Below are 23,824 nucleotides of genomic sequence, written 5' to 3'. Positions count from 1 at the left end.
GTCATAAACCGCTAAACTAGTCACCGATTTTTCTAAGAATTATCACATATCTCTTATAATTTGAAAGATGTAATCTGGCACGTCGCAATATTTATATCATATTTATTTAGTTCCGATACGAAATGGACAATATTGGCCCATTACTTTGGAACCCACTCCATAGAGAGTCAACAATTTGAATAATCATAACAGTAGTTAAAATATATTTAAATAATCGAACATTGACTGAGGGTAAACATCGGGGTTGGCAAATCCGACGGATACTTTTCATCTTCTTTTGTTTAATCTTCTATCGAGTTCCAATCGAAACCTTTTCACTCTTCTATTGAGCTTCATCCGTTCCTTGGGTATAAAAAGTGTTTTTGGTACCAAAAAACTAAGGGAGTTGATGAGGCTCTTTCCAACACCATGGTCAACATTGTCTTTTTCCTTAATAAAACCAGTAAAGAAAGTCCTAAAGTCGGGCGGGGCCGATTTTATGATACCCTACACCACTTTGCTAATTTAGTTGAGCTCCACTTAATAATTAAAAGTTTTTATGAGAGAATTCAATCATACACGCTATGATTATAATTATAATTTAAAATTCAAAGGACTAAATATGCCAAAGCATTTGTATCTTTTAAATTCGGACTTGTATTGCCCATTTGGTGCGAAATTAATTTGAAATCGGATAAAAATATATATGGGAACTGTATCCAAATCTGAATCGATCTCGATAAAATTTGGCAAAGATATTTCTGAGCTGTATTTGATATATTTCCTTGAATATCGTTGATACAGAGTGCATATTAAGGCTGCGGAGGACAAAAATAACGAATCGGATGAACAATATGTATGGGAGCTACAGCTATATCTGAACAGATCTTCACCAAATTTGGCATACTAGCTTCTAGACTAAATTCGGTCGTATGTGCCAAATTCCATCCCATTTGGACAAATATTAGACGTTTGGTGCACAATAAATGGTAAATCCGACGAAGTTATATATGGGAGCTATATCCAAATCTGAACCGATCTCGATAAAATTTAGCAAAGGTATTTCTGAGCTGCATTTGATATATTTCCCCAAATATTGTTGTTACAGAGTGCATATTACGGTTGCGGAGGACAAAAATAACAAGTCGGATGAACAATATATATGGGAGCTATAGCTATATCTGAACCGATTTCGATCAAATTTGGCATACAAATTTGGCCTAATTTGGTTGTATGTGCAAAATTCCATACTATTCGGGCTGATATTACACGTTTGGTGCACAATAAAAGGCAAATCGGACGAAGATATATATGGGAGCTATATCTAAATTTTGACCGATTATCTCCAATTTCAATAGGGTTCGTCCTTGGTCCAAACAAAATGTTGTTTGCAAAATTTCATCTCAATCGGATATTAAATGCGACCTGCATTTTGTTCACAAGAATACATGGACAGACGGACGGACGGACATAAATCAACTCAGAAAGTGATTCTATGCAGATCATCAAAAGGAACTATGAGTCTATCTCGTTTCTATTTGCCTGTTACAAATAATTGCACAAAGACATGATACCCTGACCACCTTGTGGTGTAGGGTATAAATAATAGATCAGGAAAATATATTTTACGGGATTGCAAATTACAAAATAAATAAACGAATTTATAATAAATTCTGCATACTTTTTATTGTTCCTAAAAGCAACAAATACTGCTGCATGCACTAGACTTGTCCCAAACCAGGCAAGGAAGTGCCTCACTTTTTTTTTGCAATACAAATATCCGTATTAAAAAAACTAAAATTAAATGCACTAATGTAGTGCACACTTGTTTAGTCCAACATAAAAGTTTCGACTTTTATTAGCATAAACAATGCTGAAAACGGGAATGGTCGTTCATTTATGGTTTGTGGCCATAAGCTTTTGCCTACGAACTAGAAAAAAAGCTATTAACTAAGTTTAAATACTTTTTTATTAACTGAATTAAACGGAAAATAGTCATGTTTAGAGTGAAAGAGTTAGAGTTGGTTAGAGGTCACAATGCCGCTGTTAAATTGTGCAAAAAAAATGTTAACTTGCTTGGAGCCATAAAAAAGTGGGAAACAGTTGTGCTAAAAAAACGAAAACTGGTTCAATGTCACAGATGCAAGAACTTTGATTTTTTTTAAGGTACACTAAAAATATTTAAATGCTTAAAAGATAAGAGGTAACGGAAAAATAGTTGAGATTTTATTGGATTGAAAGTAAGAGTATTTAAAAGAACTATGGCTGTCAAGATTATATGTAAGTAGAAAGTCTTATTTATACACTATAAGGAGGATATATTAAGTTCGTTATTCATCGTAATAATAATTTTAGACATAACAAACTACATATGCTGGATGAGATAAAAAAACTGCAACAAAGTCAAACGCCATAATTTTTAATTTTTATACCCTACAACACTTTGTGTTGGGGGTATTATAAGGTTGTTTGGGCCAAAAACTATGTTACACAACGAAATATTGATTTCCCACATAAGAAAGTATATATGGATATTCCTATCTCGCCGAGCTGAGTCGATCTAGCTATGTATGACCGTCCGTCTGTCCATGTTAATTTGTAGTCACTATTCAGGTCGCAATTATGGCCTGATCTTCACAAAATTTAAAATGTAGGTGGGGCTACGGTCAGAAAAGAACCCTATTTCTTTTGAAGATGATCGCATAATATTTAGGGGTTCAAATGGACCAAAAACTGAAAAATTTCCTGATTTTGCAGTTGCTCTACAGATCACAATTATAGACCAATCGAAGCGAATGTTAGCATGGAGCTAGAGGATATATATAGCGAAATATATACAATATATATATATATATATATATATATATATATATATATATATATATATATATATATATATATATATATATATATATATATATATATATATATATATATATATATATATATATATATACAAAGGAAGGGGATGTTAGCTAGAATGCTTATATATATATATATATATATATATATATATATATATATATATATATATATATATATATATATATACAAAGGAAGGGGATGTTAGCTAGAATGCTTATATCTCCAGAATGGCTGGAGCAATTTTGACAAATTTTGTCAATTCAGAATGCCCTCTTAGCATAAAAGTATAAAATATAAAAAAATTCGCATAAAAATATATGCCAATAATGATGTTAGTATAGATTTTTTTTTTGTATTTTCTGACATTTTTTTATTTTTTTCATATTTTTTTCGCATGCGATTTTTTCAATTTGACTTAAATGCTGAAGTGTATATGTAATATTTTTGCACTTTACAACACAGGTTGGGGTTATTATATACAGATTGCAATTATCGTCCGATCCTCACGAAAATTTTCACAAGGGTAGGATTAAGCTCAGAAGGGCCAGGTCTATCGTTTTCAAAGATGTCCGCAATATATTTAGTGGTTGAAATGGACCAACAATTAAAAATATTCTTGATTTTGTAGCCGTTATAAAGGTCACAAATAGAAACAGTTAGAAAAGAGGATAGAATGGACCACTACTTTTGTGTGAAAAATACCAACATTACTTACAGGCGATATTCGCAATACACAAAAGGCGAACTTCTGGCTTTTTATACCCTACACCACATAGTGGTAAGGGTATTATGTCTTTGTGCATTTGTTTGTAACATGGAGAAGGAAACGAGATAGACCCATAGTTACTTTTGAGAACCTTCATAGAATCACTTTCTGAGTCGATTTATGCATGTCAGTCCGTCTGTCCGTCCGTCCGTCCGTCTGTCCATGTATTCTTGTGAACAAAATGCAGGTCGCATTTATTATCCGATTGAGATGAAATTTTCCAAACAATATTTTTTTGGCCCAAGGACGAACCCTATTGAAATTGGTGAGAATCGGATCAAATTTAGATATAGCTCCCATATATATCTTCATCCGATTTAGGGTTAAATGTGCACCAAATGGCCAATATCAGCCCAAATGGCCCGAATTTTGGCACATGTGACCGAGATTAGCCTTAAAGCAAATACAACAAATTTGGAAGAAAATCGGTTCAGAAACAGCTATAGCTCCCATATATATATTCATCCGATTTCGGGTTAAATGTGCACCAAATGTCCACTATCAGTCCAAATTACCTGAATTTTGGCACACCCAACCGAGTTCGGCCTAGAAGCAAGTATATCAAATTTGGAGAAAATCGGTTCAGATATAGCTATAGCTCCCATATATATCTTTCATCCGATTTGGTGTTTAAGCCTCTCACATTCGTAATATGCACTCCACAAGAATGATAATTGGTACCAGATATAAGATACAGCCCAGAAATAGCTGTTTGTAATTTTATCGAAATCGGTTCAGATTTGGATATAGCTCCCATATATATCTTCGTCCGATTTCGGGTTAAATGTGCACCAAATGGCCAATATTAGCCCAAATGGCCCGAATTTTGGCACATGTGACCGAGATTAGCCTTAAAGCAAATACAACAAATTTGGAGAAAATCGGTTCAGAAACAGCTATAGCTCCCATATATATATTCATCCGATTTCGGGTTAAATGTGCACCAAATGTCCACTATCAGTCCAAATTACCTGAATTTTGGCACACCCAACCGAGTTCGGCCTAGAAGCAAGTATATCAAATTTGGAGAAAATCGGTTCAGATATAGCTATAGCTCCCATATATATCTTTCATCCGATTTGATCTTTAAGTCCCTAACATTCCTACTATGCACTCCACAACCGTGATATTTGGTACCAGGTATTAGATGGAGCACAGGAATAGCTGTTTTAAATTTTATCGAAATCGGTTCAGATTTGGATATAGCTCTCATATATATCTTCATCCGATTTCGGGTTAAATGTGCACTAAATGGTCAATATCAGCCCAAATCACCAGTCTAGAAGATAATACGTAAAATTTGGAGAAACCCGGTTCAGAGATAGCTATAGTTCGTGAAATGCACGATAGAATTAGATAGATTTTGATTTTGTACCAAATATCTCATAGAGCTCTGAAATGCCCTGTATAAACCTTTTTACGAGAGCTCTACTAAATATGCATAGTGGTGTAGGGTATCATATAGTCGGCCCCGCCCGACTTTTGAGCTTTCCTTACTGGTTTATGCTGATTTCGTGGACGAATATAGCCAAATATCCTAGGCAAGAAAATCATATAGATTAGTCTAGATTTGGAAATACAGAGGCGCCTCTTGCTTTAGGAGATGATCGCAAAATATTTAGGGGTTCAAATGAACCAAAAACAGAAAAATATTCCTGATCACACAATTGAAGCCAATCGATACGCCTGAGAAGAGAGTTAAGGACAGGAAAAAAGTCTAACATTTTGGATGACCATTGGATTATATTCAGCTGTAAATGCACGATAACAACTAACAGCATAATTTCAAAAACGAAATCTCCCAAAATGGATTTGGACATAAGGTGGCTTACATCATATTTTGGCGTTGTAGGGTATCGCATAGTTGGCCCCGCACGACTATAGCCTTTGCTTACTTGTTTTTTTTTTTTTTTTTTTTGAATTATATTGAATGAAAGCAAACAATGTCGGAAATATCATTAAATTTTAAAATAAGTTTAGATTTGATCGAATTTGTCACCTTTGTCACGAATTATGGCCTTCAATGAAACCGTCACACTCTGCCTGTATGTTGCTCTGCGGTATTTTGGCCCCCAGCGCTTGCTTGGGGTGAGCGACACTTTGGTATTTTTTAGTGCCATCCTTGCTTTCCAAAATACTCCAGACACAATAGTCCAACGGTTTGGTATCCGGAGATTTTGGTGGCCATTGTGAGCGGGAATTGTAGCGAGGAACCTCATTTTGTAACCATTCTTGGGTGCGATGGTGCTGAGTCCTGTTGGAATATCCAAGGTCTGCGGTCAAAATGTTTGTATGCCCAAGGCTTTAATACACCCTCCAGAATATTTTCGCTATAATATCCGGTATTTATTCTGATGCCGCGGTCGATTAATACAAGCGGGGAACGACCATCGGCTGTTATGGCGGCCTACACCATTAGCATGGCCGGCAGTTGAGTTCTGGTGGCCAACCGAAGGTTCACATTTTCAGCTGATCTCTTTGGCAAGTAAACATGATCATTTTGTTGAACACCACAAGGTGGTCAGGGCATTATGTCTTTGTGCATTTGTTTGTAGCAGGCAAAAGGAAAAGAGATAGACCCATAGTTCCTTTTGATGATCTGCATAGAATCACATTCTGAGTCTGTCCGTCTGTCCATGTATTTTTGTAAACAAAGTACAGGTCGCATTTTTTGCCCGATTCAGATGAAATTGTATAAAGGACAAATCCAAACTGCTGGACAACAAATGTTCTCTTTCGGCCAAGCGAAGCAACTCTTTAGCTCTATTGAGTCTACATTCTTTCTGTTACGGTGTAAGTTCTTCCACTTTTTGGAATTTCAATGGCTTTGCACCGAGCTCATTTTTCAATATTTGCCGAATGGAATATTGCAATATGTTCGGCTCACAAGCCATTTTTTGGCCACTCCGACGAGTGTTTCGATCAAGTCGCTTCTTTATTTTTCGAACCATTTCTGCTGATGTTTTCTTTTCTGTTTTCTTTCGTCCACTTCCTTGACGTTGGGCTACGCTACCAATATTACGGTAACGAGCGATTGTGCGAGACACAAAAGATTTATTCACATTTAAATGCTGGAGTGCTCTAACGATAGCCACTTGTGGTTTTCTAGCCAAATATAAAGAAATCACACTATCACGCTTGAATTCCATCACGAATAACTATATTTTCTGGAAAATTCTCACCAAAATGCTTTTGTACGCTTGTAAACAATATAATGGGCTGCCACTGGAATAATTTTCACAGCTGTCGGACGAGTGGCTAAGAAATGACAACAGCCTGAAGTTTGTTACAGTTTCTTTATCTCACCCTGTATTTGCTGTAGCACCGATACCGAACTTCAAATACGAAATTTGAAACAATTTCGGTTGATAATGCCGCTTATATCATCAAAATACCGAGTAAAGGGAGGTACTGGTATATGCGGGCTATACGATGTGGAGGACCCGCATAGACAATTTTCTGTAACCAATTATAGTACTCCTTACGAACTTTTAAAACGAAATTTGAAACAGTTCCTTTGGATAATGTCGCTTATATCTACTATTCTGGTAAACAATTTTTTTTGTCATAGACTATAGTACCTATTTGGAAATTCGCATACAAAATTTGAAACAATTAGACCAAAAAATATCTCTAGCATAGCCACGTGAATGAGAATTATACCTGATGCTTAATTATGATGATGCTGTGGACCATAGACGTGGTTTAAGCCCACATACAAAATATTAGGCTAAAACCCATGCTCAAAATGGTACTCCATTATCATTTTTGAAATATATTTCGACTTTTGAGATTCAATATCAAACTTTGGACATTATGCAAAGTTTTGCCAAAAACAACAGTTGGTTTAAATTTGTTATTTGCTATTAAGCGTTTAAATTTTATAATGCACAATTTCAGGTGACAACAGTACAAACGCGAATTAAAGTTATTAACACCAAGTAGCGTGAAAATATTTGCCAATTAAAAGAAACACTTATATCCGATTGTAAAATGTTTCTATATTAACAATTGAAGGTAAAGTTAACTATACACATTTTTTGTGCAAATTTAATTTTGTATTGTATAAATAGTCATGTGGTAAATATAAAAATGCTATCAGTCCGCTTAAGTTATTTGTTTTAACAACACCTCCTCTAGTTTTTTGATAGGTAACATGAAATTCCTTACACTCACAGTTTTGATTGTCCTTTGTGCTTTGAGCATGGCTCATGATTATGCTGAGCACAAGGTGCACAAAGAAGAGAAACATGATTATTATGCCCATCCCAAATATCAATTCAAATATGGTGTAAAGGACTTAAAAACCGAGGATATTAAGGAGCAATGGGAGCATAGAGATGGTGATAAAGTTTATGGTAAGTATTGAATAAAAACGAATGGTAATTTTGACAAATATTGATAATTGTATTTATTCCCACAGGTGGCTACCTCTTAAAGGAAGCTGATGGCACTACACGTGTGGTGAACTATCACGCCGATGATCACAGCGGCTTCCATGCTGATGTCAAAACAATTGGTGAAGCCAAACATCCTGAAATCCACAATCATGAAAGTCATGGCAAACATGCTGGTGCTCATTATGGCCATGCTGAGAGTTACTTTAAAATTGAAAAGCATTTAGAATAAGATATTGAGGATATGTGATTAAAGTCTGATGTTATTTAAAATTGTATTATTGTATTATTAAATATGTTCCTATATAAATATATGCATTAAAATATATATGACAAACAATTTTTTTTTGTGTAAGGAATAGTGAAAAGGGAATTTTCGGTCATATTCTAAACCTAACCAGTAAAGGTTAAAAGTCGGGCGGGACCGACTATATAATACCCTACACCACATGAGTATTTAGTAGAGCTCCCTTAACAAAATAAGTTTATACTAGGAAAATTATGTGAAGTAGATCATACCAATTGTTAACCTTATTCCTATCATGGTATTAGAGTAATCACAATTTGGGAACTATATCCAACTCTGAATTGATTTTCAACAAATCTGACGGAGGCTTTTCTATCTCCAGTACCAAATAACATTCCTGTATAGTGTATGATATGACTTCGATAAGAATTATTTAAAACAAATATTTATAAGAGCAAGACCGGACCCAGTTTCACCAAAAAGAAAAATTCGGTTGAAAATGAAAAATCTATTCAATTTGAAGTGATATTACAATGGCCGTTAAATTGGATGAAGATGTTTATCGAATGTTCATGAAAATCTGAGCCAATCGCGATAAAATTTGGCAGATCTAATCTCATTGCTGTCGAATACATATTACGAATATGAGGGACTAAAAACCCCAAACCAGATAAAACACATATATGAGAGCTATAGCTATATCTGAACCGATTTTCACCAAATTTGATGTACTTGCTTCTAGACTGAATTCTGTTGAAGTGCCAAAATTCAGTTCATTTGGCTTGAAATGAGCCATTTGTTGCAGAAAAAAAAAAAACTGAAATCGTATAAAAACATATGTGGGAGCTATATCCAAATATGAATCTATCTTGACTAAATGTTAATCACTCATTTCTGAGCTGTATCTGATATCTGGTACCAAAGATCATTTTAGTGGAGTGTATATTACGAATCGGATGAAATATATTAAACCAGTGAAGAAAGTCCTAAAGTCAGGCGGGGCCGATTTTATGATACCCTACACCACTTTGCTAATTTAGTTGAGCTCCACATAACGATTAAAAGTTTTTATGGGAGAATTCAATCATACACCCTATTAATATAATTATAATCTGCCGAAGCATTTGTATCTTTTAAATTCGGACTTGTAAAATTCGGTTTGCCCATTTGGTGCGAAATTAATTTAAATCAGATAAAGATATATATGGGAGCTATATCCAAATCGGAACCGATCTCCATAAAATTTGGGAAAGATATTTCTGAGCTATATTTGATATATTTCCCTGAATATCGTTGTTACGGAGTGCATATTACGGCTGTGGGTAACAAATACAACAAATCGGATGAACAGTATATATGGGAGCTATAGCTATATCTGAACCGATCTTCACCAAATTTGGCATACTAACTTCTAGACTCAATTCGGTTGTATTTCATCCCATTTGGGCAAATATTAGACGATTGGTGCACAATAAAAGGTAAATCGGATGAAGTTATATATGGGAGCTATATCCAAATCTGAACCGATCTCGATAAAATTTAGCAAAGGTATTTCTGAACTGTATTTAATATATTTCCCCAAATATTGTTGTTACAGAGTGCATATTACAGCTGCGGAGGACAAAAATAAGAAATCGGATGAACAATATATATATGGGAGCTATAGCTATATCTGAACCGATTTCGATCACATTTGGCATACTTATTTTCAGGCCTAATTCGGTTGTATGTGAAAAATTCCATACTATTCGGGCTAATATTACACGTTTGGTGCACAATAAAAGGCAAATCGGACGAAGATATATATGGGAGCTTTATCTAATTTTTTACCGATTATCACCAAATTCAATAGGGTTCGTCCTTGGGCCAAACAAATGTTGTTTGGAAAATTTCATCTCAATCGGATAATAAATGCGACCTGCATTTCGTTCACAAGAATACATGGACAGACGGACGGACGGACGGATGAACGGACAGACGGACTGACATGCATAAATCAACTCAGAAAGTGATTCTATGGAGATCATCAAAAGGAACTATGGGTCTATCTCCTTTTTTTTTTACCTGTTACAAACAGATATTCGGTATTTTGATGATTTTAGCGACATTATTTACCGGAACAACGTTCGGCCCGGCCGAACTTGCAGCTGTTTTACCTGTTTTTTTAGTGAATTTGCCTTTCGCATTGATACAAACCTATTTTTTTGAAATATTCATACTTCCTCGTTGCGTTTTTAAAGCATTGTTATTTATGTTTCGGTATTTAAATGGGGACACACGAGAAATTACTTTCCTGCAAAAGATACTTGACAGAAACTACTCTCTCCAAAATGAGAGATTGCCGAATATACATTTGGACTTAGTACCTTTTTAGTACAATAATTTAAAATCAAATTCCAATCTAATGTCTCGAATATTCCACTATGGTTTGGATTGACATATATTTAATATGACATATATTTAATAAATTCTTTTATGGCATTTTTATTTTTCTAAAATAATTTTTAATAAGTACAAATATTTAATTTTTAATAATTACAAATGTTTTAATTCAAAATCTAACTTTTAAGGTACAACCCTTTTAATTTAATGTTTCTCAACGTGGGCATAGCTAGTTGCATGGCTATAGTGACTTTCAGCTTTTTTGCTATGATCGAAATAATGCAAATTACCATGTCCTTTAGGAGCTTCTTCAGCATGTTGCGTTTCTACAATATACTGAGCATGTTCAGCGCCATGCTTTGCTTCTTCGGCACCATGCACCTCCTCTGCATGATGGACATGGACAATTTCGTGGGCATGTTCATGATGTCCATGACTTTCGGCTTTCTGAGTTTCAGGTTGTTTAGCTTCACCAATTGTTTTGACATCAGCATGGAAACCGCTGTGATCATCGGCATGATAGTTAACAATGCGAGTGGTGCCATCAGCTTCCTTCAGAAGGTAGCCACCTAAAAATTACAAAGAGTTATTTAAAGTATGATTTATTTTTCATTAGGGGTTAGTATTTTTACCATGAACCTTATCACCATCACGATGTTCCCATTGCTCCTTAATATCCTCGGTTTTCAAATCCTTGACACCATATTTGAATTCGTATTTGGGGTGAGCATAATAATCGTGGTGAACTTCTTCCTTAGTGTCGTGGTGAAAATCATGAGCCACACTTAGAGCAAAAAGGGCAACAAAAACAGCCAATGTTAGGAATTTCATGTTATCTTTTTTTTGTGAAAATCTGCGGGTTGTTGATACTGCAAATAGTTTGAGGTGAGTGATACTGATTTTTTGAATTTGCTCGATTTAAATATATTTACAAGAAACAAAACATACTTCACTCTAAATTGAGATTGTCGACTGCATTGGCTTCAAGTCGAAATTTTATGATCCCCAACTATTTAGGTTTATGAGCCGCAATGCTAGCAATTTCGGCTAAAAATACAGTTATTTTGTGTCTGTCAACTTAATGTACGAATTTTGTAATCTAATTTAAGCTGAACATACATGCATACAAATATAAGTATGACAATTTCATACATACATTCATTTTTACATACATCTTTATTAAAATACGTATAATTAAATGAAGATAGAAGTACACGTGTAACATATATGCCTGTAGGTAATGTATCCAAATTTAATGACCCATTGGGGGAATATTAATTTTGGCCGAACTTTGAAATATTCGACATAGATTTCTTAAATTATGTATTAACCGGCAATGTGCATACTTTGAAATGATAATATATTTAATTAATATTATTTAGAAAATTTATATTTTGATGATGGATTATTTGAATATATGTCATAGGCACAACGACGCAAAATTATTTGGAATCTATTTCGAGATATTTAGAGTCAATCTAACCGCAGAGAATAACCGTAGACTATGCAAAAAAGAATATTTTGTGAGCCATAATCGTGGTGTTTTTTTTTTTTGGAGGACAGCGGAATCATAATCCTTAATTTGTTTAAAGGATCAGCAGAGCTATAATCGATGATTTCTGGAAAGAAATTTTTTTGAAGAATATTTTTTTCAAAAGCGACTTTGCCACTTTCATGAATTTTTCAAGTATTTTTATGAAGGACCAACAAAATCATAATTGTTATTTTTTTATGAATTTTTTGAGGGATTAGTAGATCCACAATTTTCCATTTTTATACCCTCCATCATACACTATTTATAACTCATCCAAATAACAATCTTAGACCTAACAAAGTATCAGCGTAAAATTCCTAGACGTTTAACCCTGACCGATCTGTCTTTTGTCTGCAGGAAGGTCAAGTTCGAAGATGGGCTACATCGGTCCACGATATCGTATAGCCCCATATAGCGGAACCCCCCCCCCCACCAAATTTCGGTAATTTGTTGACTGTGGCAAATATTTTTAGTGGCATTTCTGAAAATCCACACAAGGAGTTCCTTCGCAACATTTTAGGCCCTAGAAAAGGACTACCTAGATCCACGATATCGTATAGCGAAATCTATGTATATTTTGTATTTAAATTGTATATGCAGGAACACGTCCTCGCATAGCCCCCATGTAACGATTTCCATTTGAGCGGAATTTTTCGACGGAATTATTTGGAAACTGCTCAAGTTCCTTCAAAATGGTGGAGGGTATTAAAGTTTGTCTATGCCGAACTTAGCTGCTTTATAAATTGTTATACCCTCTACCATATTATGGAGGGTATGTTAACAATGTCAGTCCATTTCTAACTCCTCGAAATACTCATGTTAGACCCAAAAAAGTATATATATTCTTGATCAGCTTAAGATTCTTAGTCGATTTAGCGAAGTCTTTCTGTTGTAATCACGCCATCTTTCTAATGAATTGAGATAGGATACTAAAATTTTGCACACATCTGTATTCTGTCAGTAGGCAGATTAAGTTCGAAAAAGTGCCATGTCGGTCCACTTCTTTGTATAGCTCCAATGTAACGGTACCTCTCAATATTCGTTTTTTGATGATTTTAGAGATATTATAGACCAGAATTGTTTCAAAATTCGTATGGCAATATCTTAATGAGTACTACAGTCCATGAAAAAATACATATGCAGGCTCACATCTTCGTATAGGATCCATATAACGGTGCCTCCCTTTATTCGGTATATTAACGATATTTCGCATTTGAAGGCCCTAATGGGTCTTCTTTGCCCCTATAAATGGTTTTCATATAAACAGTTCCTTTTAAATGGTGGAGGGTATTAAAAGATCGAAACGGTCAAGCTTAACTGCTTTTTACTTGTTTAAAGAATATTTTTTGAACAGTCTTTGCAATAATTGTGAATTTTTAAAATAATATTTTATGAGGACCTTAACCGAATATTTACAAAATATTTGTAAGAACCAGCAGGACCTTTATCGTATATTTTTTAAGTTTTTTTAAGAATACTTTAAGAATGGAATATTTTTTCAACCATAGAGTCATTTTTTTCAAACAAATATTTTTTAAATCGCCGGTGACAGTATTTTGACTCTGTCTTGCCTGATCTTTATAATTCTATGATTTTGACTTGAAGTGACAAATTTGAATATTTGCACATAATTTGAGCTCCGAACAAGAATAAACAACAACAGCTGTTTGGTAAATTTTCAAACAAAATTACCAAGTTGATGCATAGACATATTAGTATAAACATGTGACAAGACAGAGTGCGAAAATGGACTATATCAGGTCACTCCCTTAAGTACCTCCCCCACAAAGGGTGAAAATTATAAATAATTATAACTCTTATAAAATGTCATGTAAGAGCCCGATTGTCATCCAATTATATGCACCACGATACTTGTATTATCCAATATCTGGTGTAAAGATGGAATATATAGGTCTACTCCTTCTGGTACCTCCCCCACAAAGGGTCAACATTTTGAATATCCATGAAGCTCATAAAACGAGAAATTAACACCCAATTTTATTCAGAATTGGGACATCTCAATATTTCCATCAACACAAGATCTGTTATAAAGATGGTGGAGATCAAACTATTTCTTCTGATACCTCCCCCATATAGGGTTCAATATTTGAAAAAAAAAAAAAAAATAGCTGTAAGAAAGCAAAATGGGCATCCAACTCTCTTCAAATTTCACACATGCTATCAAATGACCCACAATATCTATATTGTGATAGTGCTATATCTAAATATATCTCTCAAATATTATTTTAAATATATTTCAACAAAGTATATATATTTATGATCAGCATAAAATTCTATGTCGATTTATCAATGTCCGTCCGTCTGTGGAAATCACTCTAACTTCCGAACGAATTCAAGTATATTGATAAAATTTTACTCAAATGTATATTATGTCTGCAGGACTTTTGGTATTGAAAATGGGCCATGTAATGGTAATGGCACCCATATAATGGTACCCCCGATATTCGGTATTTTGATTATTTTAGCGACATTATTCACCGGAATTGTTTCAAATTTGGTATTTGAAGTTCGAAATGGGTACTACAGCCTAAGACAGAAAATTGTCTGTGCTATGCCACGTCTTCGTATAGCCCCCATATACCGGTACCTTCCGATATTCGGTATTTTGATGATTTTAGCGACATTATTTACCACAATTTTCTTTCAAATTCAGTATAGAAAGTTCGTAATGGATACTACAGTCTATGACAGAAAATTGTCTGTGCAGGTCCACGTTTTATAACTCCCATGGTACCTCCCTATAATCGGTATTTTGATGATTTTAGCTACATAATAAACAGATTTTTTTTTTCAAGTTTCGTTTTTGAATATTGTAATAGACAAAAGATGCCTATGCAGGTCCACGTCCTCGTATATACCCTAATATACGGCTACATTCAGTATTTTTTAGATTTTATCAGCATTTTTTACCGATTTTATATTTATTTATTATTATTTTTTTGTTTTTTTTGAATTTACCAAATTTTTTTCCAAATGGTGGAGGCCCGGCCGAACTTTTTTTTTGAACCGATACGAAATGGACAATATTGGTTTATTCCTTCGGTACCGACTCCATAGAGGCTCAACAATTCGAACAATCATAACACAAGTCAAAGTATGTTTAAATAATCGAACATTGATTGAAGGTATACATTTGTCGGCTAAACCAACTGATACTTTATAACCTGTCATGATCTGTTATTTAACATTTGACCTGTTATTAAACATTAGCCCAGAATGCATTTTGTTTAGTCTTTACCATTTTAAGTCTTTGGTTAATGTACCCTCCATACAATAACACCAAAATAGAGCTAACAAGTAATAAATTGAACAAAACTAACTTGATTGAAAAAGCATAGATCTTTTAAATGCAGAGCGCAAAACGGTTCAACCCTGTTGCGAAAATTATAAACTACAATTATTACTTGCACATGGGTTTGTGCCACGACTTGTTAACCACAAAAATTTCAGCCTCAAAGTATGCAGTAAAAATAGATGATCTTATTTGGAATTAGATAAAGGCATTGCCATCAATGCGTATAACTTTTATCCCCAGTTAACAGGCGATGGGTGTATTATATTAAATAATCAATTTTGCCGACCAAAACATTTTTAGGTTTTACAATATTTTTTTAAAATAAATTAATCATTTGAATTTTAATATTTAGTGTTTATTTCATGTAAATAATGTCACTTTAACTAGCACCGTGCAACTACACGGGGGAAGACGACAAAGTATCCTTGTTTATGCAACGAAACATTTAACGAAGCAGAATATGAATAATCCGAGTGGATGAGTTTTCAAGGGCCCTTAAATGGTGTTAATATTTTACAGCTTGGATGTTACATTTTCAAGGATATTTTGCAGCAAACGACATTTAGGTATATTAAAGCGAAGGACGAACATCTTGTCAGAGATAGCATATCACATTAATTGGAATTTTTGAGTAACAATTTGGATTAGTATAGTGATGCGTAGCGTAAATTTATTTTCAAGGTTATGAAAAAATGCAACAAAAATATATATCATATTATTTCGCGTTATCTTGTGCCAATGATATACAAATTTTCATATAATTGAAAAAGGTAATTAATTGTTTTGAGACATGGTGAAATTTTCGTGGGTCTATGTTGATAATTTTCTTGTAGCAGCGTTTCTACTTAACAAGAAGTCAAAATTCCAAAATTTATAAAAATTAAATGGAAAATATAACTAAAACGATAAGACTCCTTCAAAGGCAGCAATGCCCCATTTTTAAACCAATGATTCTTGATGTAATGTCAGACCGTCTGCCCATGTATTTATGGGGACAAAATACAGGTCGCATTTATTATCCGATTGAGATTAAATTTTCCAAATAATAATTGTTTGGCGAATTGGGGTTAATTGTGCACAAATGGCCAATATCAGTCCAAATGATGATTTTGAGTCATCCGAACTAATTCAGTCAAGTACATCAATTGTTATGAAAATATATATATATATATATATATATATATATATATATATATATATATATATATATATATATTTCATCCTCACATGCGTAATATGCACACCACAACAATGACATTTGATACAGGTCATCAGATGCAGCTCGACAATACCTTTGCAAAATTTTATTGTGATCAGATCAGATTTGGATATAGGTCCCGATTTAGGTTTATTGTGGAAATAATGGCTAATATCGACCCCAATGGAGTTAATTTCGGGACATACGTTTCAATTTTGTGGTACTCGGCTACGACATATATTTTTATACACTACACCACAAGGTGGTCAGGGTATTATGTCTTTGTGCATTTGTTTGTAACAGGCAAAAGGAAACGAGATAGACCCATAGTTCCTTTTGATGATCTGCATAGAATCACATTATGGGTCGATTTATGCATGTCCGTCCGTCTGTCCATGTATTTTTGTAAACACAGTACAGATGAAATTTTGCACAAATCATTTGTTTGGCCCATGGACGAACCCTAATGAAATCGGAGATAATCGGTCAAAATTTAGATATAGCTCCCATATATATCTTCGTCCGATTTGCCTTTTATTGTGCACCAAACGTGTAATATCAGTCCGAATAGTATGAAATTTTGCACGGACGATCAGATTGAACCTGAAAATAAGTAAGCCAAATTTGATCGAAATCGGTTCAGTTATAGCTCCCATATATATTCTTCATCCGATTTGTTATTTTTGTCCTCAGCAGCCGTAATATACACTCTGTACAAATACAGTTCAGAAATACATTTGCTAAATTTTATCGAGATCGGTTCAGATTTGGATATATCTCCCATGTATAACTTCGTCCGATTTACACTTTATTGTGCATCAAACGTCTAATATTTGCCCAAATGGGATGAAATTTGGCACTTACGACCGAATTGAGTGTAGAAGCTAGTATGTCAAATTTGGATCGGTTCAGATATAGCTATAGCTCCCATATATACCGTTCATCCGATTTGTTATATTTGTTACCCACAGCCGTAAATGCACTCCGTAACAACGATATTCAGGAAAATATATCAAATACAGATCAGAACTATCTTTGCCAGATTTTATCAAGAAATAGGAAATACAAGTCCGAATTTAAAAGATACAAATGCTTCGGCATATTTAGTCCTTTGAACTTTAAATTATATTTATATTCATAGCGTGTATGATTTAAATCTCTCATAAAAACTTTTAATTGTTATGCGAAGCTCTACTAAATTGGCAAAGTGGTGTAGGGTATCATAAAGTCGGCCCCGTCCGACTTTAAGACTTTCATTACTTATTTTTTGTGTTGCATAGTGTAATCAAACTAAGGTCAAAGCATACCTCTGAGTGTATGCCGACAAACCAATTGATACTTTCTAGCTTGTTTTCTTTTAATTAAATTTCACTGAAAAAAATCCTTAGAAATATCTTAGTCATATAAGCGTATTTTCGGAATTCGCACTTCAAAGGGAAAACCAAATCCCCTCCATAAATATTCTATTGTCGCTGATGGCGTTGATAATTTCGAAGTGTAAATAATATCTGATTTATATGGAAACACATGACAGACATGTTGCAAACAGCCTGATGTGTTTGTTTGATTTTAATAATTAAATGCTGGTGAGAGGGAGTGGGTAGGGGTGGAGAATGGAAATGGCGTCAGATACTTTTAATTTTTCTGTTAAACCGATTAAGTGGCAATTTATTTTAATGTCATTAAAATGGTCATGATTTTCCATTACTACTATGAGCCTTGTTTGGCCTGGCGACCGATCGACAGACCGCCCGATGTCGTTGTTTCGGACAGGCATTCATTCATTCATCCGTCCATTGATGGCATCCATTCAATGGTCTACATTTCTTATTCCCTTTTGTCATCACCAGTGGCCTTTGATAATTCGAACATTTCATCAATACGTTCAATTTGTGTTTTACTATTGGTTAAGTGGCGGTTTGGGCAGGATTTTTTTTTTGTTCTATAATGCCGCATTCTTTCCTGGTCGGGCTTTCTAGTTCCTCGTTTTATTGATGTTTCCATTGAAAACATTATGTGGTGGCTGATCTGCTGATGCTACCTACCAACTGCTGTTGTTATTGTTGCTGGCTTGGATGGCTGGCTGGATGGTTGATATTGTCTTTTGTGTCCTATCTTGCCAAACATTAATTTATTCGGAAATACACAATTACCCAATTTTGCATCCATTGTGATGATAAGTTGCCAACAACAAAAGCGGCAGCAGCAGCAGCATTAACAACAACAAGGACAACGGACGAGAAGGACGACATCGTTCGGCATTGTTATATCAAAGAAGTGGCAGAAACAAACCAGAAAACCAAACAACCATTCATTCCAATCAACAATCAGATCACTTTACTCTCATATGGACCGGGATGCACACATATATGGCAGAGATGTATCTCCCCAACATGCATATGCATGTGTGTGCCATCGCGAAACCTCCAAGGAGCAGGGCCGACCGGAGCCGGAGAAGAGTAATAATAAAATGTATTATTATAGCCGATTATACTTAAAATAGCTTCAAAGAAGCATACGACCCAAACAAAGACGACATCGTTTATTCATTTGCAACAAAAGTGCGGTAAATTGTTTCTTTTTTTTTTTGCCTTGTGTCGTCTCGAGGGGTTTTAATTCGAAAACACTTAACGTCCTTGTTAAAGGGTTTTGCATTTCTTTTACTTTTCGAGGATAGCAAAGGAAAGCCAAAAAGAAAATAATCGCATCAGACTTTAATAGTAAATGATGAAAAGAAATGCGAGGATATTCCAGTATTAAAGGACAAAGTTTTTAATTTTATTTTCTGCAAGGATAATTGTAACCCATGACAATGGATACTTTTCAAGAGGACAAGTAATATTGTCCGAAAAATTAACATTTAAAATGATGTCCTTATTGATGAAGGGGAATGGTTGACGATCCTGGCAGGAGTTAAGTGAATTTTGACATTGAAAATGCACTGAAGATAGGACGAAAGATCAAAGGTCAGGTCAGCAGACACATATTAACTTTTTTAAGTATACCCTTTCCTCACATATTCCGCCTTAAAACTTGATCTGCAAGGTACGAAGTTCGAGGAAATCATTTCGCAAATTATGAGAGCTTTAATTATTAAAAATTTTGATAATTTGAAAGAGAGTATGAAGTGAACTATAACAGCCGAACTATAACAGCTCTATATTGGTCTAGTACATTTTTATAGCCTATTTAATATAACCCTAATATAACAACTTCTTGATAGGACCATCATTTAATGTAATCCTTACATGACTGTACCACCCGATTTTTGGAATTTTGAAGGTTTCTGTCACTGATTTCTAAAAAAAAACAAGCTAAAAATGTTTAGTCACTTTTGCCGACAGATGTATACCCTCAGCCAATGTTCGATTATTCTACCTTCAGCCATATGGCTAGAGAAGGTATATATCATTTGATACGTGTTAAAACGTGCCCAGTCGAAATAAGGGTTTTAGACCCTAGGTCTCTTTGGAGCAAATCCGTTTCAAGATATTTGGGCTCGATCTAGCGATGTCCGTCCGTCTGTCCGGCTGGCTGGAGCGCACGATAACTCTCGAAGGGAGTATCTGATTTGGTCCAAACTTGATATTTCGTAATATTATTGTCAAACTTAGATCGAGTTCGGAGATGGGCAACATTGGTCCACCCCTTTTGGTACCTCGCCCAGAAAATTTCAACATTTTCAAAGAAAATTATTTACTGCACAGAAAGAGATAGGATTATCCGATTTTGTTCCAACTTTGCACATCTTAATATTAGCATTAGTGCTAGGTCAGGTGCTAAAATGGACAATATCGGTCCACTCTTTCAAGTACCATCCCCACACGGGGTCAAAGTTGGAATAATTATAACTCTTATAAAATGTGATGTAAAAGTCCGATTGTCTTCAAATTTCACACATCTCAATATTTTTATTAACCAGGTCTGTTGTGAAAATTTAATATATCGGTCCACTCCTTCTGGTACCTCCCCCACAAAAGGTCGAATTTTTTAAAATAAACAAAAGAGAAACGATAATACGATTTTGCTCCAACTTTGCAAATATTAATATTTTCTGCAGTGCTAGGTTAGGTACGAAAATGGACAATATCGTTTCACTCCATTAAGTACCTAAAAATTTGGTCAAAAATTGACAAAATTTGGAATAATTAAAACTTATATAAAATGTCACGTAAGAGTGTTAAGATAGAATATATCGGCTGCACATACCAATATTTTTATCTGTATTAGATGAAGTATGAAAATTGAAAACTCACGCATTTCCAAAAAATTGCACTTATCTAAATATAGGAAGAAGAGTACAGTTTGAATAATCATAACACAAGGCTGGAGGTATACATCAGTCAGCACTTGTTTAAATATGTTTTGACTTCTGGTATGATTATTCAAATTATTGACTCTCTAGGTTTCGACGGAATGGGCCAGTATTGTCCATCTCGTATCGAACCTAAATAAGTATGATATAAATATTGCGACGTGCCAAGTTTGGACTATATCGACTACTTCCTTTACTTTACATGAGATATGTGATAATTTTTAGAATAATTTGCATGAGGTACCAGATATAGTCGACAAAAGTATTCCATTTTCATAATTCATCTAACATAGGTAAAAATATTGGAAATAGAAAATTATAAGAGAATCGAACATTTATATCGAATTTTATATAAGTTGTAAAGAATCGCATTTTGACCTTGATTCAAATATTAGTATTTGCAAAGTTGGAGTAAAATCGGTTTATCTATTCTCTTTCTGTGCAGTAATTTTTTTTTTTTTAAATCTCGACCTTTTGTGGGGTATGTACCAGAGCGTGTGGACCGATATTGCCCATATCCGACCTCGATTTAAGTTTGATAATAATATTACAATGTACCACGTTCGACTCGATCGCATATTATCTTCGAAAGTTATTGTGCCTACCAGCCAGATACACCCTTTGTGAGAATGGGTGGTCCCAGAAAGGGTAAACTTACATATTCAACACTAGATCTGCAATGTACGAAGTTCGAAGAAATCGGGTTATAATTTCGCACTCTATGAGACTCCTTATCCTCCAATGGTATAAAAAACATATTAATTCGAATTTAAAGGTAACTAAAGTTTTTTAGCTTCCAACTGGATAAGCTGAAATTTACTAGGGAGAATCTTCCCGCACATAAACGTTTCTGTATTGCTTGAGCATTCCATATAACCTTAATATGACAGTTTCTACATATGTCCATTATTTAATATAACCCTCGCATACCACCCGACTTTACACCGTCCACCAAAGTATAGAGGGTATAATAAGTTTTTCATTCATATATATTTCTGATCCGAATAAAACTCTATGTGGATTTATCGGTGTCCATCCGTCTATCTGTCCAACAAAATGAGCTAAAACTTGACATGTCGGGTTAATATTAGATATGTTCATACCCTACGCCACACTGCGCAGTCATCCCACGTGTATGGGGTGGTGAAACAAAAAAAAAGTTTTCTAATCGATCTGATTTTTTTGATAATGAACAAAAAATTATGTAATCATAAAATTGGGAAGATTTGTGCACATTTAGACATAGAACTCATTTAAAGATACCCTTCGATTGAAAGAAATTTGAATTTTTTAGGTGCATTTTTATACCCTACAACACTATGTGTTGGGGGTATTATAAGTTTGATTGGGTCAAAAATTATGTAACACCTCGAAATATTGGTTTCCCACATAGGAAAGTATATATGAATTTTCCTATATCGCCGAGCTGAGTCGATCTAGCTATGTATGTCCGTCTGTCCATGTTAATTTGTAATCACTCTACAGGTCGCAATTATGGGCCGATCCTCACGAAATTGAAAATGGAGATGGGGTTAAGGTCAGAATAGAACCCTATTTCTTTTGGATGATCGCATAATATTTAGGGGTTGAAATGGACCAAAAACTGAAAAATTTCTTGATTTTACAGTTGCTCTACAGGTCGCAATTATGGACCAATCGACGCGAAAGTTAGCATGGGGCTAGAGCCCAGGACTGGGCAGAAGTCTTCCAATTTTGATGGTCATCGTATAAATAGATAATGATGTTAATATAGATTTTGTAGTATTTTGTGACATTTTTTTATTTTTTAATATTTTTTATCGCATGCGATTTTTTCAATTTGACTTATAATATTGAAGTGTAAATTTTTTAATATTTGTGCACTTTCCAACACAGGTTGGGTTTATTATATACCTTCTGTAATTATCGTCCGATCACAAAATTGAAGCCAATCGACACGCCTGAGAAGAGAGTTAAGGGCAGGGAAGAATTCTAGCATTTTGTATGACCATTGGATTATATATAGCTGTAAAATGGACCACAACAACTAACAGCACGACGGAGTGCGTAAATATTGGGCAAGTTTCCATGATGGAAATCCAAATGGATTTGGACATAAGGGGCTTCTAACATATTGTAGTATTGTAGGGTATCACATGGTCGGCCCCGCGCGACTATAGCCTTTGCTTACTTGTTATTATATATAATTGAAATGGACTGTGATATGTGGTGTTCTTTACTGGATACCTGATGTACTTACAAAATAATGTTAATAAAGGTCCAAAACTTGAGATAGCTTATAGGAACCGAAAGTCTTATCCAAATCCGGCAGAGGCTTTTTTGAGCTTTGTCTGATATCTGGTACCAAATATAATTGTTGTGGAGTGCATATTAGAATGTGAGGGATTTAAACGCGAAAGCGAATGAAATATAGCGATATCTTAAGCGATTTTCACCAAATTTTGAGTACATGTTTCTGTATTTAATTCACTCGGATGTCACGAAATATACCCTATTTGGACGAATAGTAATATACAGGGTGAGATAAAACTAGTTAGAAAAGGCTATAGTCGTGCGGGGTCGGCCATGTGATAATTTGCCCAATATTTACGCACTCCGTCGTGCTGTTAGTTGTTGTGGTCCATTTTACAGCTAAATAAAACCCAATGGTCATCCAAAATGCTAGAATTCTTCCCTGTCCTTAAATGTTTTAGGTACATTTGAACCGCTAAATATTTTGGGATCATCTCCAAATTTAGATCCACCTATATGATTTGCTTACCTACGATATTTGGCTATATTCGTCAATGAAGTCAGCAGAAAAAAACCGAGAAGTTCGTCTTTTC

General features: G+C 34.6%; 2 protein-coding genes across 2 annotated transcripts; one reads left to right on the top strand and one right to left on the bottom strand.

Moving 5' to 3' along the window:
* The first annotated feature begins 7,730 nt into the window (after positions 1-7,730).
* On the top strand, positions 7,731-8,239 carry LOC101894044 (cuticle protein 19-like). Its single transcript, XM_059129285.1, has 2 exons — positions 7,731-7,968; positions 8,034-8,239. The coding sequence occupies exons 1-2, from the start codon at positions 7,767-7,769 to the stop codon at positions 8,237-8,239; spliced, it is 408 nt and encodes a 135-aa protein (XP_058985268.1). The 5' UTR covers positions 7,731-7,766.
* A 2,601-nt stretch (positions 8,240-10,840) lies between these two features.
* On the bottom strand, positions 10,841-11,471 carry LOC101894217 (larval cuticle protein A3A-like). Its single transcript, XM_005184929.3, has 2 exons — positions 11,269-11,471; positions 10,841-11,205 (listed from the first exon to the last, which is right to left on the bottom strand). The coding sequence occupies exons 1-2, from the start codon at positions 11,465-11,467 to the stop codon at positions 10,841-10,843; spliced, it is 564 nt and encodes a 187-aa protein (XP_005184986.1). The 5' UTR covers positions 11,468-11,471.
* Between the last annotated feature and the right edge of the window lie 12,353 nt (positions 11,472-23,824).

Source organism: Musca domestica, unplaced genomic scaffold (assembly GCF_030504385.1).
Source record: "Musca domestica strain aabys unplaced genomic scaffold, Musca_domestica.polishedcontigs.V.1.1 6, whole genome shotgun sequence".
NCBI lineage: Eukaryota > Metazoa > Arthropoda > Insecta > Diptera > Muscidae > Musca > Musca domestica.
This window is presented reverse-complemented; position numbering and strand designations above follow the sequence as displayed.